We start from the raw sequence: 27,266 nt of genomic DNA on the forward strand, positions 1-27,266 counted from the left end.
AAATATGCAAAAAGCTGCTTAAAATTAAACTATCTGTGAAAATTCATAATTTACACATGGCGTGATTCCAAAACCATTTATAAACGACACAGCCCTGGCTGGATCACCGCGCAGATTACTCAGGCTTAAAATGTAAGCTCAACACAACACCCAAAGAGGGGAAAAAGGAAAGTTCCACTGCAAAAACCAAAAAGAATGGAAAAGGAAAAGCTGGTGGGAATGGAAGAATATTGTGAAAAATTACAGCACTGAGGCATTCCCTTGAGACAGAAGAGCCTCACCCCTGTCTGAAGCCTAATTCGTGTAAGTCAATCTTGGCAATGAGACTCAGACTCCTAGAAAGACACAGGGTTTCTTTTTAACCAGAGGTCAGGATGAGAAAGCCTTCTTCCCACAATAAAATAACCTTCAAAGGCAGTGTGGATCTCCTGAGCTCAAAGGCTCTGCGCTGGGGCACAGTAGAGGGTTGTTACAGATGAGTCCCCTCTTATGCAATACAGAACAGCTCAGTGAAGCCAAGTGGTTTTGGTTTTCCCTCTCAGCAAAGGATGGGTTTTCAGTTGGCATTTCTTCTTCATGACTACAACTGATACTAATGAGCTCCTGACGGCTGCAGGGTTCATTTCTATCCCTGAACAGCTTGTGCAGGTGAATAAAAGGGCAACAAGCCATAGGTACGTGAAGTTGTTCAACACTACAAAGGTTTGGTTTGTACTCGTGAAGCATAGCTTGCAAAGCAGGTTACCACATCCACTCGTTTGAGTGTAGGATACAGAAACAGTGAAGTCTAGAATGAAAATAACTCACTTTCTCTCCTCTTTCTCCTTTTGGACCAGGCAGCCCCTATGAGGAAAGAAAAGGGAAAAAAGTAGCTAGAGAAAGGAAGAGCAGAAGAAAACAACAACAGCAAAATCAGTGGGATGTGGGTTATATTAGCAGGACATGGAGCACAAAGTTTGTTTCTCACACTCTTTATCTTTTCCTTGACCTCATGACTGACTAGAAGAGCTTCAAGCTCATAGGAGTATTTTAGGCTCTTTTTAGAGAAGAAGAATACTAAAGCAGCAGCTGGAGCCGTGGCACAAAGCACCAGACAGGGATGCAGAAATTCCTCAATCTTACAATCTTAGAACACATTTCCCAACATAGCAGGCGGGTTTAACACCTGAGAAGAAGAAATAACTGACAATTAAACCTGTAGTTGCCCCTCCAAGCCCAGTATTGTCTATTCCAACTCAGGTCTGACTCTTTTGCTTTATTCTAGATTCTTACAAGAGATGTATTTGGATGTTGGTTTTTATGTCGCTTTTGAATCTACAGAAAGCAAACAGGGGTGGGATTTGTTAAATGCCTTATCAAGAGTTAAGCATCGTGGCCTTTGCATATCCAGACATCTCCTTAAAAAGGATGAGCGTGAATTAAAACAATTCTTTAGACTCCAAGGAAAAGCTGCTGTGGGAACAGCTTGTTTCCACTCAATTATTTTACATCTTGGTCTTCTTTGAGACCTAAAAGCAGAAACTTACTGTTGGTCCAACGTCACCTGGAGGTCCCTTCTCTCCACTGCTGCCTCGGGAGCCTGTCACTCCTTGGAAACCCTGCACACAGGAATAACAGGACACATAAAAGTCTGGTTAGTTACATCCTAATTTTCTTCTTCTTCTGACCAAGGCTGACGTCTCCCTACAGCTCCAGGGGAACCAGCAGTTTGAGTTTAGAGGGCTCTAGCAAGGGTGTTGGAGCCTTAAGGATTATGTCAGTACCTTGTCCAGCCATGAGTCCAATATTGAGAGCATATTGTGTATGACTCATGGTCACTTCATTTCCTACTACTGCATCAGTTATGCTCAAGCCAGCAAAGCTGAGTTTTGCCAACAAACTGCAATGTGGTTTTACCCTACAGGCTTTAGATCCTTCACTGTATATTCATATTTAGACATAGCCTAGAGGATAACCCTTTCCTTCAGTCTTCTAATACCATACTCTTCAGTTCTTTAGCCTTTAAGACCTGTGTTTGCTTCTAATACTTTACAGCAGTAACAGCAGCTTAGAGAGTAGGAAGTGCCTTCTTTGGTCATCTCTTTGTGAAGTTTCTGTGCCCTTTGGAGCCATAAAGGGAAGAAAAAAAGGGACAAAACCAACCAGCAGAAATACTTTCTTTTGTAATTTCCCAGCTATTACATTTAAGCTCAGTAGAGATTAGCAACTCTTCTGATCACTGAAAATGTAAGATGTTTTGAAGGCAGCACCAGAAGAGCTTTTAGAGCCTGCTCAGAAGCCTGCAGTGCTGAGGTTCAACCCTGCCAGCCCCACATCTTCCCAGGATAAGCAAGTCAAAGGCATGAGCTAAATTCAACCTCAGCTCCTATAAATACCTGCTTCAGCACAACCACCATAGGGTCTAATGCAAAGACAGCAACGAGCAGTCTCTACCTGGTGCTATTCAGGCCTTCCAGTTCCTTCAAGTTCATCAGTAAGAACCAGTGACTATCAGGTCCACCATCCATCACCTTAACCTGAATTTGGTTCAGTTTCCTATGTAAAGTGTACCTGTTTCACAGAACTTGGAAGGGTTGTGGTGCCTTCAAATTAGCAGGTGGATGTAAATCAACAGATCTAAAGGTTCTGCTATCCGTGGCACAACAGAGTGCAGATACACCTATCTACATACAACCCTGGCAGCAGATAGTGGAAATGATGTGGGAGGAACCTATCACACTTGCCTGCATCCTCCAGCTCCTGCTGATTTCAGTCTAACAAGCTCATATACCTCAAACTCAACCAACAGTTGAAAACAGTAGCAGTAGGAAAGCATGAAGAGCAAAACAAGGATCTCTCTGTTGGTCAAAACTTCCCTAGAACTTGCCAGGAGAAGGTTTGTCTTCTTACACTGATGGTGGCAGGGAAAGGGAACATCTGCCCAATGTGCCAGGAATTCCATGTGATACCTCGACAAGGGGTTTTGCCCTGGATGAAACTCCTTATCAGAAACCACAAGCTCCTGCTGAGGAAGAGATTTCAATATGCATCACTCATTGTAAGTACTCACCCTTGGTCCAGGAGGTCCTGGAGGCCCCGCTGTGCCTTCTAGTCCCCTCACCCCCTGCAAAGCCAAATCCAGTCATTTAGTCACAAGAGAATCCAAAGGGACCTAGTAAGCAGTGAGGTGGGTTTTCCATGTATTTCTTTTAACTTATGCACTGAGTGCATTAGGTCTCTGCTTATAGCAGGATTTGGGGCACCCATGCATGCAAACTGAGAAATGAGGTGGTTTACCTTTGCACCTTGAAGACCATCCCTGCCTGGAGCTCCCTGCACACCGGGAATGCCCTGTAAATCAGAATTGCTGGGTAAAGTTGGCATCTGATTATCATGCCCTAATTCATCTTGTAACAGGGGACATAAGAAGAAGATGGAAGAAGGAACAGTTATTCATTAAACAAAGCAACCACTGTTACCCCACCTTTAATTCCATTCTATCTAGCTTCCTGGTAGGTCTATTTTTCTAGCACCAAATGACTCCATTTCCCTTGGGAAAATGATGACACTCCAAAAGTGACAGTTTCCAATCAGACAACAGCAGCAGCTCTATGGTTTTTCAATCTTGCATAAAGTAGTTACCGGGAAAAATGGGGGAATCTTTAAGACAATTAGAAGGAATGGTGCCTACCTGCAGGCCAGGACTTCCAGTGTCTCCTTTCTCTCCTTTAATTCCTGGTGGTCCCTTGGATTAAACCAAAAGCACATAGTTAAGCACACTCCAGCATCCTTTAAGGCAAGCAGCATCCTGCTGCTCCACATCCACATCCCAGGTTACTCCTGCTCTTTGGTGTTAGAGAGTAATTTACAGCCCCAGCATGTGCATGGGGGTTCTGCTGTCCCAGACATACACACAGCAGCCTCCTCCTCTATTCCTTGCCAAGCAACAATGAGTGTTGCAAAGAAAAATGCCTGAATGCTCCACTGGGCTGTTTTCATTAAAGACACATTAAGGAGAGTCGAGATAAAGGAGTCTTTTGCCAGAATGACTTAGTGCAGAGCCTTGTCAGCGTGAAAACATCATCATCTCTCCCCAGCGCAGCTGCCCAGCTGTTAGCAAGGATGATGTGAATACACAGCTCGTGTTCTGGGGGCTTTGTTGAGACACCCATTTCTAAGACACGTTCTAACTGCAAAGAGCAAGTGACAAAAAAAACAAGAGTGGAAGAGATCACATACCACAGGACCCTGCACCGTGATTCCTTGGGAGCCGGGAGAGCCTTGCTGGCCACTAGGACCCTCTGGCCCTACTTGTCCGGGTGGGCCTGGTTCACCCTAAAGCCAAAGATATGAAATCAAACATAAGAAAGCTGCCAGTGCCTGTTCTCCACATGGGCTGCAGTGTGTGACCTCCGTCAGTGTGAACCATCTGCAGGATTCGAGATGAAGTCAGGACACTGAGAGGATCTCTAGTAACGTCATCTGCCTTGCATTTTAGGTCCAATGGTTTAGTGCATCTTTCAAGCTTGGAAGTGTTCAAGGCCAGGTTGGACAGAGGGACTTTGAGCAACCTGCTCTATTGGAAGGGGTTGGAACTGGATTAGCCTTCCAACCAAAACCATTCTGTGATTCGTGGGATAAGACAGCAAAGCAGCAGATGGTGCTTTGCAAAGCACAATTCACCTTCACAAGCAGCAGGTCGTTCTTGTTACTCAAGGTGGCCAGAGAGTGAAGGGAAATGTTCCTTAACCCATGGCTGAGATCTGCCTCTGTCCTCATTCCCTCCCCAGTCTGGAGATCCAGACCCAGCCATTCCTTATGCTCACCTCAGGGCTGCTCCTGAAGGCTTTGTGTGGTTCTTGCTCTGCTTTGCTCCTCACTGCTCTGCCCAGAGCACTACAATCTGTCTGCTTCGGAGGCAGCCAGAACAAGCACAGCACAAAGACTGCCCATTTCCCAACAAGGCTGCTTTCAGACGACATTGCTGACCACATACATTGCATTAATTCAGTGCAATCAGGCTCATCATCTCCATTTCCAAAACCCAACCGAGCATTTAATTAACAATAAGTTAACCCATCCTCCTCAATGCATTGGTCTTTAAGGCTCTGTTTGGTGCAGTGAGGCGGTCCCCAGCCTAAGGAGTCCAGCTCAGACCGGGAATGAGCACATCCAGCTGCACTAACAGAGGAGTCTGCACTCCTACACCACCCCTTCAACACAGCCTGAAGCAAACAAAGCCAGAGCACCAGGACTCACCTTGGGTCCTGGCTCCCCCTGCTCACCTTGTGGTCCTCTCCTCCCAGGGCTGCCCTGCCAGCAGGACACAAAGCTGCTGTTAGGAACATCACAGCCTTTATGGCAGAGTACCAGGAGCCTAGCAGGCAGAAGATGGTGCACTTTTTGCTGTGCACAGTGAAAGAGGTTTCCTGCCCCAGAGAGCTTGGAGAAGAAGAAAACGAATCAAGTCATCCAGCAAATGTGGAAGAGGTGAAATGTAAACCTGCTGACCAGTGAATCCATGAGACAGCATCACATATGAACATGGGAACACACTTGAGAAGAAGAGGTGCTCACATCTAAAACCCTTTGGGACTATGTTTGGCTTTACAATATCATCCCAAGAGAGCAGACACATGCTGAGATTGGGAACAGCAACCAGCTCTGGGGAGACCTGGCTGAGCTCTGCGTCTGCCTAACTGCTGGATGGAGAGAAGAAACCAGTCACCTGACACTAACCAACATTATATGAACTTTTGACATCTTAATCTGAAAGCTGCTATTCTTGAATCTAAAAAACAGCGGATTTGAATGAAGCAGCACAGGCAGGGAGCTTTGGGAAAGGTGCTTTCAGAAGCTCATTTCAAAAGTCAGCTGGACCTGGTCAAAACTACTCATTAAGGACAGTGCTAAATGCAAGGTGGGACATAGTCTTGCAAACTGGAGTAGTAAAAATAGCTTTTGTAACTGCAGCAAATTACCAAGGGTTTAGTGGTGCGAGGATGAGGTTATGTGTCAAAACCACATTTTCTCTAATGCTGAAAGAGCCCTGCTCTGCAGAGCTGTTTAAACCACAGGACAATGCAAGCTGGTCATCATGCACGTAGGACGTGGAAGCAAACTGTGCTGGTGGAGTGTGCTGTTAATTAAACTTCCACCAGAATGAGCACGTAATTACTCTGCAGTGAGGCTGCTGCTGCTTGCAAAGCGTGACACTGAATTCACTTAAACCACTGCAATGCAAGAGGTGATCTAAAACCTTTTCACTGGAGAAAGGAGGCCAATGTGTATTTAACAGTTATTTTCCAGGTGAAAAGCATCTGCACTGGTAGAAATGGGCTGCTCTGGGCAGGTTGTCAGATTTCAGCTGCTTGTGCAAATCAAATGGGTTTTCCCCAACTTCCAAAACCCAAACTTTTTTGATAACTGCTTCCTAGTGTTTAACTGGGATGGTTTCTTCTGCCATTTAAGCCCATGGTGACTCTCCTGCGTCTGTAATGGATAAAACATTGTGTTTGCCCTTTATCCCTGAGCATGTTACAAACTTAATGACCGTTATCATGTCCCCCCATCTCCTTCAGGTCATATTCACTGAATTCACTGAGAGAGCTTTGGGGACAGGCAGGATTGCAAAGTCTCCACTTTCTTTTTACACTTCCCACCCACAAAGACACTTACAAGGCTCCCACTTAACACAGAAACGAGATGATAGGAAGGTTTTACGGTGATTTTTGTTGTGTTTACAAAGAATTTCAGAGCCTCCAATACATGAAATCTCTGCAGGCACCCAGGGTGACCCCTCCTCTCCTAAGAGGATTAACGTGGCACCAGGAGCTGCTCAGCCTGTTCCCAGCTGTAGCTCTTGCGTTGCCAACTCACCATCTCCCTGTTTCATCAGCATCTGAAATCTGAAGGGCTCCTCTCAGCCTTGCCCTGGTACGTCAAATTCCCTGAGATAGGACCAGAGGAAAAGGCCTCAAGTTGCACCAGGGGAGGTTCAGATTGGATATTAGGAAAATAATCCTTCCCTTAAAGTGCTGTCCAGCACTGGAACAGGCTGCCCAGCGCAGTGATGGAGTCACCATCCCTGGAGGTATTTAAGACATGTAGATGTGGCTCTTGGAGACACGGTTTAGTGGTGGATTTGGCAGTGCTGGATTAATGGGTAGACTAGATGATCTTAAAGGTCTTTTCCAACCTGAAAGATTCTATGATTCTATAACCTTATGGAGCCCCAGGAGCGTTCTCCTCATGCCTGACATGCCCAAACAACATGAATTCAAACCACTGTGTCCAGTACACAGCATGAAAGGGTGAACTTACAGGGGGCCCTGGAGGTCCTGGCAAGCCGGGGCGGCCAGAAGAACAAGAGCAGGCAGGAGCTAAGGAAGGGCAGCTTTCCTCGTCCCTCTGAAACAAAAACAAGCCAAAGTGGCATGAGCAGCTTGTAGCAAGGGCAGGGTGGATTTACACAGGTAACATTTACAGTGCTTTGAAATTCAGACTTGCAGCTGGTGAAAAGCAGAAATCATCTCTCCTCTGCTGAGAGAGTTTTGTGAGCAATGGAGTGATTCATTTTTCTGCCAAACAACAAGTTTAGACAAACAAATATGAACCAGTCCCACCTGAAATATATCTAACACATACTGGAAGATAATTTCCTCCTTCCTAACTATTTATACACCCCACAAAGCAACTGTCTATGTTGAGGAGAAGTTTGAAAGGACAAGCAGGGGGATGTTGTGACTCAGGGCTGAGGTGGCAGCAAAGCCATGGGACTGTTGGGGCTGTGTCACAGGTGAGGTCACTGCACCAGGATTTGGAGTTCTAGTGTCACTTGAGTGCCATGGACTTGTTCCATCATCCTTCATGTCAATTAGCAGAGAGGTCCCTCTTGTCTTACCAGTGCAGGGAGATCACAGCATCTGTCTTCCTCTGCCCCTGTGCTGCTGCATGTGATCTGCAAAGACTGCAGCTGGAGCTGTGGGAAAAGAGAGTGGCACAAGAAAGCAGCATTGGCACAGACGGTCCATCACCGAGTCTCATGACAGTCAAGTGCTAAAAATAACCTTCAGGGATAATTTGACAGGACTTTTCCCTATGATCCCAACTATAATTGTGCCCCAAAAAAGCCAGAGCATGAAAGTGCCTCCAGCCACTGAGTGTTTTACAAGTGCTCAGGTCTCTGTGCCTTGCTAAGCAAGTCAACAGACAGCTCCACACCAGCAAGAAGCCAAGCCTCCAATTCACTCACAATCCTGCAGCAGCAGGCAGGTTCTCAAGTAATTGGGCTTCAGCATCACCAAAGTGTGAAATCAAGCTTTGCTTTGCTCCCCTTAGGGTCACGGAGATAAGAGTCAATGTGGCAGCAGCAATTCCCAGGACAGATGCGACCCCAACCTGTCTTTCTCATCACATCCCTCACAACTGCCACATCTTCCCATTCTGATTAACAAAGGACCAGACGCTGCACAAAGCCAAACCAAAATAATGAGGCAGAGAGAGATTTTTTCTTCCCTTGACACCATTTCTCATCTTCCTTTTCTAATTCCAGTCCATGCATTTAACAATGAGCAGCCCAGGAAGTGTGACATGCAGCATACAGATCCAGATAAGCCCATAAATCAAGCAGAGTTTAAAGATAAATTAAATCAGGTTCTGTAATACCCAGTAATGAGACACTGTCTTCTCAAGGGCAGCAGAGCTGTGGAAGATGTGAAACTTTGCTGGGCTTGAAAAGTAATGGGAGTAGGGACAGCATGAAGCTCCTTACTTAGCTAGAGCTTTCTACTAAGCTGTTAGCAGGGAGAATTTAAGAGGGACAAGGAAAGCACAGATTCCTGCCCTTTTGGCCACAGGCTGGTGATTGAATTGCGATAGGATTTATCTAGGAAATAAGTAAATAGTGCTTGAATACCACTGCCCCCTGCTTTGTTATGCAGCTGATCCCATATCTCACAGGTAATTCCTGTGTCCACCTCTTTCCCAGTATATCCCAGCTTCTCTCTTTGCAGCTGGGGAGGTATATGGGACAAACTGGTTTTTACTGAGCTGCTTTGAGGCAAGGGAAGTTGTAAATAACTGATGTGCTGTTTTTCCCTTGACTTCTAGATCTAAAAGCAGAGCCAGGGAGTAAAAGCTTCACATTAGTCCATTAGCACATTGTGAGTGATGAACTTGCTCCTTATTCTGCACATATTTAACACTCCTCTTTTGTGGAGTAAAGAAGGCAACAGGCTGCAAGATGATGGCACACGGGGGAGCTTCTGCCCTTAGGGCCATGCACTGGGCTATCAAAGGGCATGATGTTGAGTTCACACTTTCCCTTATTCTTTCCTCTTGTAGGGACCAGACTCTGCAGCACTGTGTGATGCAGCAGGGACATACCTGCAGGCTGCCACTGAGCATTTGGGTTGTTGTTTTTCAAGCAGCAGCTGACAAAGAACCTCTGTTATTATTTTCCTACCGTTTGCACACAGATGAGCAAACCCAAACACGCTGGAGACTGAGGCACATCCAGCCCTGTTGCCTTTCCCGACAGCACTCGGCGGGGGCTGACGTGCACAACCTTCCCTTGCAGAAGCAATTCCCAAACCCTCCTGTCTGCTTCAGCATCCTAGTGCAGGATCTGCGCTTCCCCCATCCCACGAGGATGCAGCCAGCTGAAGGCACCTCCGGGGACATGCTCACGCTGCTGCCTGTAATCACAGCCCTCAAACAGAGGTGGGAGGCGAGGGGGAGATGCACCGCGCTTAGAAAGCTCATTAAAATCGCAGAGATCCGCGGGATCAGGACACAGTCGTGCGTCACAGCAGCGTTTGGAGGCATTCAGAGTCAGAACGATGCGGGCTGACACTCCTCCCCATCTGCCCACCTTAGCCAGCTCCAAATCTGAGCCCTCCTCATCTCCAACACCACTGGGGACTTACCGGTGCGGACCCGCTCCTGGGTCCTCTGGTCCTGGTCACTTTCCCCAGCATGATGAAGCCAGCGGTGGAGATGCTGCCCACGGTGTTGATGGGTTTCTCAGCTATTTTCTTACAGTCCAGATAGAGTTTGATCTTGAAGTGGCTCACGGCCACGTGTACCTGGGTGGTGGGTTGAAAGAGGTGGGTTGGAGCTCCATGGGGAGATCAGGGAGTCTCTTACAGACAGTAATGCCTTCTGCCCAGTTCCCAGCCTGCTGCTGATACTGATGGTGTGGTTTTAATGAGCAAAAGGATCGAGGGGGCTCAGGAATAAGTTTCAGTATGTGCCGTGTCTGCTGTGCAACACTGCGCTTTTCCCTGATGTTCCCCTCACCTCTCCTTAGGAGAAGCCTTTCTGGAGCTGTAATATTAAATAATTCAGCTTTCAGAACTAGCTGAATAATGGAACTGTCGACAGGTACTGAGAGAAAATGCTTGTTGCTCATTTGGGTGGAACACCTTTGCTCTGAGGACATAATGGTCAAATGCCCCCTGTTATAGGTGATAAGGTGGCTTTATCTCAAGACTACATTCTTTTTTCCTTCCTTCCATTCACCAAAATCCCAAATTCTAAGAAAAAGATTGATTTTTCAAATTTTCCTTATTATTAAGACCTAAAACCCCCTCAGCTTTGGAGTTTCTGCAGGGAAAGGGAAACAACCAACATATGGAACTCATATTTGGGACACGGGATGAACCTTAATTCTTTACAATTAGAAATGTCAGCATATCAAATAGGGTTGCCAGTTCCCCAGCAATCTGGATGCAAAGCATCTCTGTATAATCACTCCTCACTTTGAACTATTCACATGGATTGCATAACACTCCCCATCCTGGGGCGAGATCATGAGCCACATTCCTCTCTCTCTTGATAAGGACCTTATGAAAGCTCCCATAGAATATCTTCTTCACTTCCTGCTGGTCAAAGGAGACTTCCTGTAGATCAGCCTTGTAGTCATGGTTGAAATAGGTCAAGGATTTCCTACTAGCTACAGGAAAAATAGGACAAATAACAGCTTTAAAAGGGAAATTGATTTCACCCACATACAAACAATAGTGAATAAATAGGCTTAAACATAGTGGAAGATTTCATGTTATAATGAAGTACTTCTATAGAGTGGAAAAGGAATATGGAAAAATAATGTGTTACAAGTAAAATAAAAATGAAAACATCTCTTTTAATTGCAGTAGACAGTATTTCAAATGCAAGGCTGGCAGCAACAGCAAAGCTTCCCCAAAAGCTGCTCCTGTATAACAAACCCATTAGAAGTTTCCAAGTGAATGCATGCAAATACCTGAATATAATGTATTCAACAAGAAAACTTACGGTCAAGGTTAACACCAAGGAGAGGCTGGAAGTCCTCATCTGTTATTTGCCACACAGCAAAGGGCTCCTTGGGGGTGTCAGGCAGGAGGCGCAGGAGGAAGCTGATGGTGTGGTCGGGTGGGATGGCAAAGAGGTGGATGTCGCTGGAATGAGACAAGCCAAGTGAGCATCTGTGGCTTAAAGCAGTGAGATCCAGCAGGCAGCACCCTACAGAGAGGGCTCATCCATTGTGTTTCTTAGGCAGGGTGGCCTGGAAAAGCTTCACCCCCAGGAGCTGAACATGATACACCAGGAGAGAGCCCGATCCTTATTTTGAGCATCCCTCTGGGGCTATGGAAGCCTGAGATGAGCCCTCAAGGACCTTCCTCTCATGTTGGGAGGGATACCTTGGTGGAGCAGTCGGTGTCAGTCCATCATTGCCAGAGCTGCCTTGGGATTGCCAAGACACAGTGAGTGCAGCCTTAATGCTTTTTAAAATAGAGCCCAGTGGTAGCTTACAAAGCACCATTGGCCAGGCTCCAAAATGCTGCCCAGGTCTCTGCTTCAAGAAGAGGGAATGGTCATCATGTATCATGCAGTAAATCTTTAAACCTTGGCAGAAATCAGTGTAAATGCCCTTCAGGGGTAAGCACAGAGCCCACTGAAAGCCCCCTCTGGGTCCCCACATCCCTGCTGCAGAACTTGGGATCAGTGCTGGAGCTCAGGGCCACGCAGTGGTGCCCATCAGCAGCTACTGGCACAACCCAGCTCCCTCCACAGCCGCTACCAATCCCATCAGAGCACACTGGGCAGGAGCAGCAGTGAGGGGGTGCAAGACAACGAGGAAGGTCAAATTGGTTATGCTTGAAATACATCTGTAATCTGAAACAGGAGACATTTGCATGGGCATATACACAACTCATCAAGCATCTTTTCCAGGCTGATTCATAAGTAATGCCAGGTTCTTCTTTCTCTCACTGTTTCTGAAGGAGTAATGTCCTTGGAAAGGCAGATGTACCAGCTGAACACAAGGATTTGTCCATGATTTTCTGTGTGTTTTGGACCAAAGAGTTCTCTGAATCTTACCCACTCTGTTTACACTAAGAAGCTTTGCTTCCTCAACTAAGATTAAACTGAGCCAGTGCCTCAGTAATTAGGCTTTAAACAAAGTAGCCCTGAATGTCAGGAGTCACATCATTCCTGATTTATAGTCATAAAAATGGATGAGGTCATGGGAGCTGCCTGGGACTTTGCAGAGAGGCTTCATACGCAACCAAACAGGGTCAAATCACAACTCGGAGTTAGTGGTTATGCCCTCTCATCAACACAGACCAAGCTGCAGAGAACAGCTATGAGATAAATATCTGCTAAAGCAAAGATCTGTCTCCAAACCAGAGATGTTGGGAGAAGGGATGGAAGTGTGACCTCAAACTGCCATCACCAAAGTGTACATGGTGTGGAGAGAATGCCTAAAGAATGGTGCAGTGTCTGTGCATGACATGATCCTTATGTCCATCACAGCAACTAAAACTGATGGAAAAGTGATTCTGTAGAAAGGAAAAACCTCTCTGTGAAAATATTTGGCAGCACAAAAGATATAGTGAATACACCTATTGTGTCCCCTTATGTGTTCTATTCCAATCCATCTTGAGGAAAGCCAGAGGTTAATTTCTTAATATATTAAGGAAAAAATACTCTGGCATTCTTTTCAGTCTACCTATGGTTTGATTTAGCTCATCATCTCTATCATTTCTTTCTGAAGTTGCCAGTGGGGCTGCATCATTCATCCTCCATCCACGGACCAGAGATTACCCTTTGCTGTGAGCGTAGACAACGTGTACACATGAGGCTGATGATGAGAATGACACCAGTCACAGCTCTGCTCTCACCTGGTCCTCTGGGTGAGCTGAGTGTCTCTGAACAGGGTGAAGGTACGGGAGCCACTGAATATGAATGGCTCCATAGCTACGCCTTTAACGGAGGCATATTCCTTCTCTACTAAGCCAAAAGCTTCCATCATATCAAATCCTGGAACAAAGGAAAACAGAAAAATAAGTGATTAGCAAAGAGTGCAAAAGGAGTGTGATTGAAAAGCAGGTAGAATCAGCCTCTGGCTGGCACGGAGAGGGCAAAAGGAGAAAACACCATAGTGACATGACTGCAGCCAGGCTGTGCACAGAAACCTGGAGTGTATTCCACAAGTGGCAGCCAAGGGAAATAGTTTGTGTCTGTGCCCTCAGTACACATTTGCTGAATCTCCTCCTCTGGGAGGAAAGGTGGAGACTTTCACAACTGCATTTGCAAATCTTCAGAACGAGAAAGAAGTTACTCCATCTATTTCTCCTTTTCAACTAGATGCAAAACTATTATCTTCAAACCACATGGAACCAGTCCAGTAATGGCTAGCAGGGAGAGAGAATTATTTTTGCTCTGAAATGCCTTCCATGTAAGAGTCAGAAAGAAGAAAAAATAACTTCGATACATGAGCATTTCCATTTCTATTTTCACAGGACACCCAGGGGTGACCTGCCTTAAGTGGTCTACAGAGAGACTCTATCCTGACATCTCTGACATCCCTCCCTGGCTTGTGCAGCTTCATCTCACTCACAGTTCATCATTTCAACCTCGGAGTCATTTTCTTCTTTCAGTTTTCTGTTCAGTGAGACAAGATCTTGCAATTGGGAGTCTTTCTTTTTTCTGTTTTATCTGAGTTTGCAGCAGGCTGGGATGAAGGCGATAGCTCATTCTTTACCAAATGGAAAAGCTACGGCTTCATTTCAATGTGGTGCTTTCAGTCTGGATTCCCTCACCCCTTCAGTCCTCTGCAGTTTCTTGGCTTGAGTTTTTATTTCTCCTGGGGGCTGGCCCAGGGTGCTTTTTTATTCTAATTTTCCAACAGTACTAGGGAGTTTGCCAAGAGAAATGACCTACTTGAGAGCCATTTATCTCCGATATGGAGCTTCTGGCACTGGAACTTCCTTTAAGACATGCAGGAAATACTGTAAAGACTGAAAACAAGGCTTAAGTCCCAATTGTAAACATACTGTAGTATGGTCACATTATTATCATACTGTGAATCTGCCATGTAATGGTTTCAGCGAGCTGCAGCCCAGCTGCAGAGCGCTCTTTGGGGATCTAAACCTCCTCCAGAGGATGCAGAGATGTTGGTGAGGGTTTTTCTTAGGGAGCCTCTATGAGTTAGGAATTGAAATCCTCTTCAAATTCAACAGCTGTTTGAAGCTTTCCTTCCTCAAGCCCAGTGGAAACCCTGGCATTAAGCTCTGGCAGCTGAGAGCATGAGCTGGTGGCACAGCAGGGGCATTCCAATTCAGTTAGTGCAGGATGTTCTACCTGATAAAGGACATTTTCCCATTTCACTTCTCAAGCTTCTCCCCATTCCCTTAGGAAATTCCCTCCCATTTCCCCCTGCTCAGCTCCTGCATGTTTCTTAAAAGCCAAGACCAGGTTGTGTTTTTGCATTCACATCCCAGCACCACTGAGGCTCGATGTGCTACTGTACCTCGTACGGAGCCTTTGGTAGAGCTGATGGTGGGGCAGGCTGTGAGAAGGAAATAAAAGGGGAAAGCTGTTAGGGAAATAGAGACAGTGAGGGATTATGGAAGCAAAATGAACATAGTTTCTCTAGGCAGGGCAACGGAAAAACACAGTCAAATGTAGAATATCCTACATCTTAATTCAGAGCTTTATCCTTGTTTCTATATATATGGGGAGAGACAATTTATGTGTATGCCAACATAAAGGTCGTTTCTTGGCTTGCCCATCACAAAAATAAAAGTGCTGTCTTTCATCTTCAAACATCTTCATGGTCGCTTTTGACTGACTCACCTGGCACCTTACAATACAAAACAAGGGACCATCGTGTTCTGCAAGTTCCTCTTTAAAAACAGACATCAAACCACCAATTTATTATTTTTAATAGTCCTTTTACTGCAATATGCACCTTAGTGGTGGTGTAAAATAAAGAAAGATTTCTGCAGCTCCAAATGTTGCACCTGAAACTCAAGATACACACAGCAAAAATGTGTATTTTAACCGGAGAGTTTGGCTTTTGAACTCTTTAGGGAAACACAAAGAGTTTGGGCAAAGTTTTGCAGTTGGACTGTCAGAAATTCCCCTGATGAATTCTCTAAGATCCCACAGGACAGGAAGCAAAGCCAGAGGAGAAAAGACTGGGATGTGAAGCTGAAATATGAGGCACCATGGTTATGAGCACTCTCCATTTAAAAGGCTCAGGTAAAGGGGTGTATTAGAAAGCAGTGAACGAATGCTACTTTCAATTATCTGCTAAGAAGTAAATCCCAGGCCATGGATGCCAGATGGAGCTGGGACAAAGGGAATGCTTGACGCAAAACGAGGAACGTCCCTGTAAGTGAAGGACACTTGACAAGATGTGCTATTTCATAAAAGGTTTTCTAGGTCACCAGTATAATAGAATCTTGCAGATCATTATAATGAGGCTTTGTTATAGCCTTGCTATTGCTATTCTTGCATCAATGTTGTTTCATACCTGGTCAGAAAAGCAGAGTTTCCAATTGTCCATACCTAACTTCTGCAAAATGTGTATAAAATTTAAAGGGGATGACTTACCCTCCCCAAGGCACCTGAGATTGCCAGGTCTGTAGGAGTTTCAATGCCATTCTTCATGACCAAGACACACATCAAAGAAAGGGCACCCAAACCTATGACTTTGATGGCCATGGGGCTGCTGAAGCCAGGAGTTAAACCACAAAGACTTACAGGTTGCATGACCTCCCTCCATTATTCTACCTGATGCATAGTTTTATACATAACGTATTTACCATAATTCCTATGGAATTTGGTATAAAACTATTGAAGAGATTTATGGAAATCAGTTAAGAAATCAGTTACTGAAACTTAAGCCGCAAAACCATCTCTCTGAGCTTGACCAGCCCCTGGCTGGGGAGCAATATCCTGCATCCAAAGTGCCCTGAGTTATATTCACACGTTACACACTGCTCTTTAAAACCCTTCAACCAGCTTTCCAAAGGAGAAACATTGCTCAGAATTGAAGCATAATAAAGAAAAGAAATCACCCCAAAGTGATGTAAGCAGGCTGTAACATGCCCATTTACCAGCTATCTGGCTTTCTTGCTTGGGTCCAAGGATCTCCTGACTCTTGCCCAGGCCTCATGGTCCCTCTTGCTGACATCCCTGGAAATTCTCACCTCCTTCCCAGGCTGGAGGCACTTGGATTGCTCACAGCGCTTTGATCTGGCAATACTCAGCTTAGAGGAAGCATATCAGAGTCAGGGTAAGGATCCCTGACACTGGCACTTGGTACTCCTGCTTTGAAGGTATTTTCCTAGCCTTTCCAGCCTGGGAATCCTGCTGTCTTCTTGTTCTCTTTGCTTTTCTCCCCAAGTCCCAGCCAAAGGCAATTATTAAGTGTATAATAAACACCTGTGGGTTGGAACTAGATGATCTTTAAGGTCACTTCCAACCCAAACCATTCTATGAGTCTATGATGATTCACACACCTGCAGCCTCATACCATTTCTCTCAATAATGTGGTTACATATAAATGTTAGTCTTGTACTGCACATCTAATAGCTTTCCCAGCACTATTACGTATTGTCTCCACATCTTCAAAAAAGAGAGATACTTTATAAAACACACAAAATTTAATATATCTTCTATTGTCTTTTCAGCTATCCCAGCCAAACAGCTATATTAAATTCTACAAGGTGACTCATCAACCTTATAGGATTGTTTTCTGCTTCAGAGTTCACAGGACTTTTCCACTGTGATTTGCTCAATAAGCCAATTGAAAACTTAGTCTGATACATTCTTTATTGGGTATAAACTAAAGTTTTCCCATCTAATCTGCCTCATTCTTTCCTATTGGCTTCCCTCAATAAGTTTTGCTTAAAATCATTTCCAATATGCAGGGAAAGCCAGCACTGCTGCAATGTCTGTATTCCAATATTTACTTCTTAACAAGTTTTTATAACCCTGTTAATTCAACATTTCTCACTAATCCATTTTGTACTTTGCTTTAAATCAGCTACGAGAACATATGCTCATTAAATTTAATAAGGGACCTTACAGGGACCTTTCATTTAAAACAGGTCATCATTACCTTTGCTCCATTTTGGTCAAGTTGTGCAGAAATCCTCTAAAAATACTATCAGAAGCGAGTCTGATTTTAAGTAGTTATGTGGGTTCTGGTTGTCCTTGGACAAGCCCCAAAGGCATCTGTCAGGAGATGACATACCCATTCCTGCCTGCTCTGCAGAGCTCACGCTCTGTGATTTGCTACTGAAAACACCCAACACAAACCCAAAGCGAGACTTTACAGGAGGTGATTTACCCTCTGCTTTAGATGGAATGAATCCTCTTATTGAAGGGAATTTAGACAATACAGGAGCTGAAAGAGAAAGCAATGCACATGTGAGCTTGTAACTCAGGACCGCAACGCCTGGCTCAAGACCAGGATGTTACCAGCCCTTCCCAGTCATCCTGGAATTGCCACTAATACACAGGGGAGTAGAAACTGGGGCAGGATTTTTCCTTTTCAAGGTTAGTCGTCTACTCTGCTGAGCAAAACCCTGGCCTTGGCCACAGCCAAGTGCAAGCAAGACATTGCTGCCCCAGCAGAGATTGCCTCAACACCAATAGATGGAAGGCTACAAGGAACATGCCTGTTCTGACCGATACACTTACCTGTCCGTCCCGTTGTGGATGTGATCTCACTCTCTCCTGTGTAATGGATGGCAGAAATGGTCACCTTGTAGGCTCGGTCAGGCAGCAGTGGCTGCAGGGTCACATTGCTGCTTTTGCCAGAAGCTATGATCTATAGTGGAGTGGAGAAAGAACCCAGTGTTTGGGTGGGCTTCCCCTTATAGCTCTTACTCACAGCCCAGAGTTACATGGAGGGGTTCTTGCAAGGGAGTCCTGGAAGCCTGGCTATGCATTGCCATTGGACTAGCCATGTCCAGGGGAAGAACATTTCCCTATATAAAGACCCTAATATTCCCCATGCAAATCCAGCAGAAGTGCCTTATAACATGGTAATCAGTCTGAGTAGAAAATTGGTGTTTTAAAAGGTTAATGTTTAACTTCCCTAAGTCACAGGAGCAGTAGGTTTATCCTCTACCCCTCTGCCTCTGAGAATTCCCCATCCCAGTTCAGGGAGGGGGAAAAGCTGCGTTATTAGCAGCTTTGTTGGAAACAAATATCTTAATCACAAGAAATCCAGGAGGATCTCTTCACAAAGCAACACATCAGCAGTTCAGGGGAAGAGATTCGGTCCTGTAGTACTGCCAATCCATCATCCTTAAGGTAAATCCTGCTGGAGTGAGCAGAGTTGCCCTAGGGATGACATTGTCCCTTTGTCCCTCTGCTCCAGTGCTTGTCACATACAAAGGAGCTGGAGACTTACTGTTTGCTGAGCACCAGCGTCAGACACAGGGTGGTAGGTAATTTTGTAGTGCTGTACGCGGCCATCAGGAGGGGTCCAGTGGACCTGGAGGCTAGTGGGGGTCTCGGAGTCGATAAAGAGGTTGGTGGGTGGGCTCCGGGAGTCTGCAGTGGGGATTAAAGGTGGACAGCATTAAAGGCAGGTATTAATGCCTATAAATGGGGCCAACAGCACTTGCTTCCAAGCCTATTCCCGAATGCTTCAGTGCTCTGCTGTGCTGTTAACCCATACTCAGGGCAGAAGCAGTCACCTTGGGGACCAGGCGAGAGAGAGAAAACAACCCTGGAGGGATGTGCTTTGCCCAAATACAGCACAGTACGACCCAAGCATTCAGCAATTCAAAGCCTAAGATGTGGAAAACAATCTTGGAAAGGGGGAAGAGTCCTGGAAGTATGACAAAAAGATCCTTTGAATACGTGACAAACACCAAGGGATACCCTTCATGTAGGCCCAAACTGCAACTGAATTTCATCAAGGATCTGGAGACTTTATTGCCCATTCGACCTGGATCACACAACAAAGTTAATCCATCATCATTTCTAGTATTTTCCACATTTTTCTTTCTGTTTTGCAAGGATTCTAAAGAAAGCCTAGAGCAGCCAGCACACAACAGTTTGCTCATCCCACAGCCTCGAGGAAGGGATCCTGAGCAATTTTAATTGACTCAGAAGTCTTAGGCAGAGAAAAAGAATCACTTTACTCAGAAGAGACTAAAAATGATGGAGGAGCCCTAATGACAGTCAAGGACACACAGCCAGGCTGCGAGATTTCTTACTGCAGTTTTACCTGTAAGGCTCTTCTGCCCACCCAGCAAAGTGTAGGGTGACTGGAGAGCACAGGTTGAATGAAGATCGTTTGCATCTTCATCGATCCTCCTTCCCTTTTCTGTATAAAATGAGCTTACTTTTCCTGAAGGAAAGACTCCTAGAAGCTGAATCAGGCTGGGGCTGATGCTGGGCATCACCGCAAGGTAAAGCAGAGAGTAAAGCAAGTGTGGGAAGTCAAGTCACTTCATCAGCACTATTAGTGCTGTGCCACACGTCTGCACCTTTGCTGGCTGCACTGGCTCTTTCCTTCAGCTGAGGTAAGCGAGGACTCTGTTTAAGTGAACTTTAAAGGGAAAGTTAGGGAAAGTCTTCTGAGATGGGTTTATTAAGGAAAGCCCCCAGGCCTGGCAGAAGTTGATGGCATGGATCTGACAGCTGTGGAAAGGTCACCTCTTGAAGCTGCCCAGGAGGATAGAAGCATCTCTGACACAGAGGACACCATCTGTGTCTTCAATTACCTCTTGAACCTCTGCTCCTCCATAGCAGGAATCCTGCTTGCTCTTGGGTCTAACGAGCATCACAGGCACATTTTCAAATAAGAGTGAAACCCTGGAGTCCACTCCATCAAACACTCATCTGCAATGGTTATATAGGGCATGTTTTCCCTCTCACTGCCAAGGGTCAAAGCTTCTTCCCCACATTTCAATCCCTTTTATTTGCAATGAATGCTCTGCTAAGAGAGCTCATTGAGGAGCTGGATAAACTTGAAGACATGTATCAGCCTGGAGCTGCTGCTGGCACAGCTTAGCTAGAGGAATGGGGTACGTAAGCTCTTTGTAACCCACTTCAGTGCAACGTCAGTGAGGGTGGCTCAGCCCAGCTTCAGGAGCAGTTCCCACCCAACTGCTCTCTCATTCTTTACACAGAAGATGGTAGCTTTAGCCCAAAACAGTAGAGGTTTGAAGTCTAACCATATCCCAGAATTTCCCAGACTCCTGCCTAGTGCCACCCCTTCCCATACATCCACTGCACAAGCCTTACTCAGTTCACTGGCATCCACAATGCCCAAGGTCAGCACTGCTGCCTGGAAAACATCAGGCATCCCTTCTCCTGTGCCACTCCTCCCTGTGGGCACTTCTTACTTGGAGCATTGAAAACAAAGAATTACCATCAAATACATTGATCGCAGATGCAGATACTTGCCCTGAGAAGTAGCACTGTCCTGGCTGCTCAAGCAATCCGACCCAGGCACTGATTCTGTTGGGTGCCCATAGAATAGTCAGGGTTGGAAATCCACACACCTGATTTCTGTGAGCACTTCTCTTTCTTCACACAGCAAGGCAAAGTCTGACATCCCTAAGGCATCCTTGTTCCCGAACAAGGACAGCAGCTGACAAGCAGAAGTCAAATTGCTTTCCATGTCCCACTGGGGTGCCAACACGGGCAAGGACTGGCTTGTTCGAATGTGCCTGGAAGGGCACCATCGCGTGTCATTTGCAGTGGGCTGAGGGAGCAACTCTGGCATTTGTAATTCACGGCTTGAAACAGCCATTCATTTTCCAAAGCCTCTGAACAGCTCTAACTGTCCCTTTATCGTTATACACCTGTAGGATGCTTTCTCTTTTCTCTTTTATTTTTACATCAGTATGCAGCTCCTGAGTACTTGCTTGAGGTGGCCTTCTATAAAGAAGTGTTGTTATTCTTCATTATTAATAAAACCTGAGCTTCTCCTTCCAAAATTGCCGTTTATTCTGCACTTCATCAGTTCAGCACCAGCCTAATGAGTTTATTCTACAAAGGAGGTTGAGAGCTGAGAGATGGAGGAGGAGACGACTGCTGCTGTTAAATAAATTGTATTCCATTCACAGTGAGTGTATTTCATTCAGTGCCAACAAAGCCACTATACAGGCAATATTAATTAAGGGGACCTCTGGGAGTGCCACTCTTTAACCTCACATCCCGCCTGTACGAAACAAGATTTAGATAATGCTTCCAAGGCAGAGTCTGCTGCAGGATTCTCTCTCATTTGTGTAAGTGCCCTCAGATGAAGCACAGCTCAGCAATGACGTGGCTGGAGAAATCCTCACCCTCCTTGAGAGACAAGATTTTACTAACAGGAAACATTCATTAGGCAGCACAGTGACACGTTCAGCTCAGCACCCTACAGAAAGCCAATTCATTTGCATCAGTGCACTGCACAGAAGCAGGGAGGGCAAAGCAATGTATTCTACATGAAACACATTGCAAGGGTGTCAGATGCCTGTAAGAGGCACCAGCCTGCTCGTGTCTGCCCAGCCTATTTACCAGGACCAATTCAGAACACGAAGACAGAAGGCTAAATATCTCTAGCCCCTTTTAGACATTCAGCTTTGGGTTTTCAGAGCTGGAGATGAGCTGAGCTGATCTTCTGCTTTGTGATGGGTTCTGAGGCATCCTGTGCCCTGTTTATTACCCTTAGGCTGTGGAAACTGAGCTCTGGTCACTTACTGGTCCTGTGCTGAACAGAAACGGTGTCGCTTCGAGCACCATCTTTGTAATAGGCCCAGATGGATATCTTATAGTCAGTGTTCTTCTGCAAGCCAGGCAGGACAGCAGTTGCCACATTTCCAGCGATGGAGAGCTGCAGCAGGGGAAGAAATGAGTCAGTCAAGCTCCCAGGCATCCCCAACTGGTTCATGCCATCCAAGTGGCTGGCTCGCAGGTTGCCCGTAGGCACAATGAGTTAGCACTGGGCTTCGGGTACAAAGTCTGCTGTTGTGGGATGCACACATCTAAGTAAAGGCAAAATTCCAGCCCTGATTAATGCAGAGAAGAAGCCCATGTACTGCAGCCCAGTTCTATTCAGCAGCTGCTTCAGTGCCACAATGCAGTACTCTGACACAAGGCAGTTGACCTGCCTAGAGCATGAAATCCCTTTCTCAGTTCCCATCTTTTAGGTGTGCTGGGGGTAGAAGCCCCAAAACACTGCTATTCCAGCCCAAGTCTGAAGCACTGCATGAGACACTTGTGTATTTAAACCACCATTTAAACTTCTGTTTCAGAGTGTTGCAGCACTCATACTGAAAATAGGGGCTTGAGATGGAAGAGGTCACTTTATCCATCCCTGCCCTCCCTGCACCAGCTCTGTCCGTGGTCATTCTCCTCTGTGTGCTCCTCACTTGGACCTCATCCTTCTTGAGGAGCAGTATCCCAAAAGTGCTTACCAGCACCGAGGAAAGCAGAAGTGGCTCCTCCTGTCTTAAAGGCCATCTTTAAATACTTAAATCTTTGACTTTTCCACAGCTACTTGACATTGTGGGCTGGTGATTCTCTGCAACCCCAGATCCTTTTCTACCAGATTGCTTCTTAGCAATTTGTTCTACATCCTGTGTACCTGTGGTTAATTATCCCTGCCTAAGCTTAATACTTTCTGCTTGTCCCTATTGAATTTCATCCTTGAGATTTTCCAGAACACTTCTGCAATCTTCCCAGAGCCTGCAGGGCTCCGTCCCGCTGTCCCTCCTGCTTCCAGCACTCAAGGTGACTGCTCCAGTGAACAGTCCCACTCCTGGGACAGAGCCTGTCTTACTCCATAGGCTCCTCCAGCTGGGTGCTGAGCTGTTTAACTGCTTGAGTGCATTAACTTGGTTAGTTTTACACTACCCTGTGTCACTCCTGCAGGTGGGTTCGGAGCCATCAAGCAGGCACACAGCCAACCCAGCCTCCCCAGAGCTGTGTGTGGGTCCATACCTCCTGAGGCTGCTCTCCACTGGCCATGCTCCATTTGATCTGATAGACAACCACATCGGAGGCAGCGACAGCTTCCCACTGCAGCCGGAGGCTGTTCCCAGAGAGCTCGGTAACCTTCAGCGCCCGCGGCGGGGGGACCTTTACTGAGGGATGCAGAAGGAAAACGAGCTGGAGCGCGGGCACTGACAGCGCCTTGTCAGAGCCAAGGTGGGGAGCAGATGGTTGGGGAGCAAAACATCAACCGGGCAGATGTCTGAGAGCAGCCTGTCTTTCACTTCTACACACTCGTGTGACAGCAGCCATCAGGACAGAGAGGGATACATTATTTCTAACTCCCTAATTAAGAAGGATTATCTCATTTGAGGAGAGGACACGTTGCCATGCTGATGTTGTAAAGGGGAGAAGGCTAGGAGGGCTCTGAAGGACACAGAGGTTAGTGATACATCACTCCTCCTTCATTTGCTTCCTTTCTTTATTCCTTCCACATTGTTTTAAGCATAACGCAGTTGGACACACTCCACGTGCAAAGAACAAGTAAATCTGAGGTTTGTGAGGGGGTTTTGGCCATGAGCTGCTGGGACTGGTCTTCAGAACGTCCCGGTTCAGACACACACAAGCCAATTTTGTCGCCTGTTACTGGGACCAAAGCTATTTCCATTCCCTACTTACAAGTGGTAACATTGCCAGTAATTGGAAAGGAGTCCCCTTCATCATAGGTAGATCTGACACTGATGAAGTATTGGGTGAGGGAGGACAAAGGTCTCAGGACAGTGGATGTTGCGGTGCCAGGAACCTCGACCTGCAGTGGAGATGTTGTGTGAGTATTGTACGAGACAGGGAGAGGTGGGGATGTTCAGCGTGAAGAAGAGAAGGCTCCAGGGAGACCTTATTGCAGCCTTTTGATACTTTAAGGGGGGTTATAAGAAAGATGGGAACAGAGTTTTTAGCAGGGCCTCCTGTGATAGGACAAGGGATAATGGTTTTAAATTAAAAGAAGAGAGATTCAGACTAGATATAATGAAGAAATTTTTGGCAATGAGGGTGGTGAGGCACTGGCATGGATTGCCCAGATAAGTGCCCCATCCTTGGAAACGTTCAGGGTTGGGTTGGACAGGGTCCTGAGCAGCCTAGTCTAGTTGAAGGTGTCCCTGCTCACTGCAGGCATGTCAGATTAGATGATCTTTACAGGTCCCTTCCAACCCAAACCATTCTATAATGTGGAGAGGAGCACGGGTACAGCTGCAGAGGGATCAGCACGTGGATGGCAGCATCATCAAAAGTGCCCATTTCCAGTTTAACCACTGCCAGCAGGCAGTGCAGTCTCCCCGAACCATGCAGCTGAAGGAGAACAGGGCAGTATCTGACCCCCCAGTTTTCCTTCCACCAGCCCCTCAAGGACTCACCTCGCCAGCGTTGCTCCCTCTGCTAGAAACATAGCTGACATGGTGAGCTCTCACAGCTGGAGACGCAGCCTCCCAGCTCACCCGAACGGACGCATGGCTCAGCTCCGAGAAGCTCAGGTACCTGGGAGGACTCAAGGCCACTGCAACAACAGATAGTGGCAGCATTCCGAGGTTTCACAGGCGGCACAGTGGCAATGCCACCGTTTGCCTCCTGCTGCTCATAGATGATCCCACCTTGAATTAAGAGACTCATCCACCATGCGGGAAAACTGTCTCTTTGTGTCATTACTGAACATGCCTCTGGGGTGTCATGAAAGGCTGCCTGGGCTTTAGCTGAAGAAACAGGCACATAATTCCCTTTTCCTCCCCAGACAGCGAAGACCTCAGGGAACAGCTCTTTCAGGAGCTTTCCTTTTTTACCAGGGGAAAATTACTCCTTTCTCACAGCTCACCATGTAATTGGAGAGCCCCTCGGGGACCAATATCCGCTTAAGATGAGGCAGGGAAGAGGCAGCGTGTTTACAAGCCACTTGCACAGTATGGGAAGCACTTCATTTAACACATCTTTCCTGCCTTAAGTGCTTAATAACAACTGAGGAAGCAGCAGCAGCAGCACTTACGGGTGGTTTCCTGGATGCTGGCTGGATCACTCGCGTCCTCCCCATACATTGCATACACTGCAATGGAGTACTCTGTGCTGGGAGACAGCCCATCCAGCAGGACCTCAGGCTGGGACACCTTCACCTGTCAACAGAGAGGTGGTTTGGGGTACCCTTCAGCTCTAGGGCACCTGCCAATGCCCTCAGTAGATCAAGACATTACAGAGACAAGGTCCTTTTGACTATACTAAGGGGATTTCTCCACTTCGGGACATCACCACTTGAGTAGGTGCTCTATAGTGATCAGTGCTCTGCTTCTTCCCAAGGGACACGTTGAGGTATATATCACCTTTCAAACTAATAGAAGGAAGATTCAGGCTGGACATGAGGAAACAATAATGGTGGTAAAATACACAATTTACAAAGAGGGTGGCTCTTATATTCAGGTTGCCCAGAGAACTGTTGGATCCACCAACCCTGGAGACAGCCAAGGCCAGGCTGGACAACATTCTGAGCAGCATCTTCTGAGCTGAAGATGTCCCTGCTCATCACAGGGGGTTGGACAAGATGAGCTTTGAAGGTCCCTTCCAACCCAAACTATTGTGTGATTTTATGATTCTATTTTATTCTAATTCGTGATTCTACTTATTCTATTTTATGGTTCTACCCTGGTCTGCAGAGGTGCAAGTCTCATACAAAACCGCTGCTGCTGTTGTCCTGGGTTGGATCAGGGGGCACAGCAAGCCAAGAGGGTTGTGATCCCGCTTTGCTCAGACACATGGAGAAGCAGCAGAGTTGCCTGCTGCAGGCAGACCCACTGCAGCCGGGCTGCTGCCACCTGCCGCTAACACAGCTCTGCTCCTGCTCTCTGCTCGCTTAGAGACGCTCCCCAGTCGCACTTAGGAGTCTGCACACAGAGAAGCACCGTTGTGTGCAAGGCTGGGAGCATCTTAATGCTGGCTTTGCAGACATCCCATAGCCTTGGAGCGTTGCGCTCTCACAGCGAGCAACGGCAGAAATGTTCTAATATAAATACAGTTAATTAAAATTATTAATAAGTTAATGAAAATAATAATAAAACCCAAAATAAAATACTATTTTAAATGCTGGTCTCTCTTCAAACGAATCTTGAAAACCCCCCACCACAATTATGCACTGAAAGCAGCATTAATAGCTCTGTTTTGAAAACCATCCTGCAATTCCTCTTATTGCTGTGCATTTGGGGGGGAATCTGAGACAAAACAGCAATACATGTTCTCCCCCCATTCTTTAAGTCATATTTCAGCCTACATGTACTCCAGATAACTCATTAAAACGCACACATGGCAAAGCATTCTTATATGTTTTTAAGGGTTTTCTATTCATCAGTTGTTTTTTCATTCTTAAGCAGTGTCATAGGTCTGCTCTTAGAGGTCAGCCAAAACCGCCCTAATGAATTTCCAGTTAATATTTAAAGATAAGCATTTATGTACAGCCTGAAGGATGCAGCAATTACATTCAGGACTGCAAAGATGTGATCTCAGTGCCTGGGTTTCCAGGGCCCCGTGAGGCAGTCGGTTGTCTCCCTATGCCTCAATTTCCCACGTGAAACCCTCACAGTTATAAATCCCTTTGAGATACACCATAAAAACACCAACCCAATCCTTCCATGAAAGATGCTGCTGGCAATAACAGTGACACTTTTTCTCTTTGTTTCAAATTTAAACACATGATACCAATTCACAAAGGTTAGAGCTAGAACTAAACAGCCCAGACACAGAAAACATGATATTATCATTATTCTCATGAACTCTACCTCCATTGTATAGTCCTCTGCCCCATCAGGGACTGCGGAGCAGAGCACCAGGTACTGTGTGGCTCCCTGGGCTGCCTTCCAGCTCAGCCTCATGCTGTTGTGGCTCAGCTCAGAGACACGTAGGGAGCGAGGGGAAGACAAAGGCACTGATGGAGGAAACAAGGCAGAAAGACATCTTCAGTGGTTGAGGTCTGTGACAGCTCAAACCCCAAAGGAGACCTGGCTTTGCAACAGCTGCTGCAGCTGGTTGACATCTAC

At 46.2% G+C, this 27,266-nt stretch overlaps 1 protein-coding gene across 1 annotated transcript in view; it reads right to left on the reverse strand.

Annotated features, from left to right (window-relative positions):
• Positions 1–27,266, reverse strand: part of COL20A1 (collagen, type XX, alpha 1) — a 43,887-nt gene that overhangs the window by 3,878 nt on the left and 12,743 nt on the right. Inside the window, exons 12-34 of the mRNA XM_010024357.1 lie at positions 27,009–27,154; positions 25,235–25,358; positions 24,615–24,754; positions 23,881–24,010; positions 23,212–23,354; positions 21,970–22,102; positions 18,677–18,819; positions 17,959–18,088; positions 17,606–17,662; positions 14,774–14,812; positions 13,143–13,281; positions 11,275–11,417; positions 10,827–10,936; positions 9,909–10,067; positions 7,883–7,960; positions 7,303–7,389; positions 5,239–5,292; positions 4,219–4,314; positions 3,671–3,724; positions 3,277–3,330; positions 3,050–3,103; positions 1,527–1,598; positions 808–843 (exon numbers count right to left, since the gene is read on the reverse strand). Of these exons, the coding sequence (XP_010022659.1) occupies positions 808–843; positions 1,527–1,598; positions 3,050–3,103; positions 3,277–3,330; positions 3,671–3,724; positions 4,219–4,314; positions 5,239–5,292; positions 7,303–7,389; positions 7,883–7,960; positions 9,909–10,067; positions 10,827–10,936; positions 11,275–11,417; positions 13,143–13,281; positions 14,774–14,812; positions 17,606–17,662; positions 17,959–18,088; positions 18,677–18,819; positions 21,970–22,102; positions 23,212–23,354; positions 23,881–24,010; positions 24,615–24,754; positions 25,235–25,358; positions 27,009–27,154 (2,321 nt within the window). The remainder of the gene's footprint in view (positions 1–807; positions 844–1,526; positions 1,599–3,049; positions 3,104–3,276; positions 3,331–3,670; positions 3,725–4,218; positions 4,315–5,238; positions 5,293–7,302; positions 7,390–7,882; positions 7,961–9,908; positions 10,068–10,826; positions 10,937–11,274; positions 11,418–13,142; positions 13,282–14,773; positions 14,813–17,605; positions 17,663–17,958; positions 18,089–18,676; positions 18,820–21,969; positions 22,103–23,211; positions 23,355–23,880; positions 24,011–24,614; positions 24,755–25,234; positions 25,359–27,008; positions 27,155–27,266) is intronic.

This window comes from Nestor notabilis, unplaced genomic scaffold, assembly GCF_000696875.1.
Source record: "Nestor notabilis isolate BGI_N333 unplaced genomic scaffold, ASM69687v1 scaffold4441, whole genome shotgun sequence".
Classification (NCBI taxonomy): domain Eukaryota; kingdom Metazoa; phylum Chordata; class Aves; order Psittaciformes; family Psittacidae; genus Nestor; species Nestor notabilis.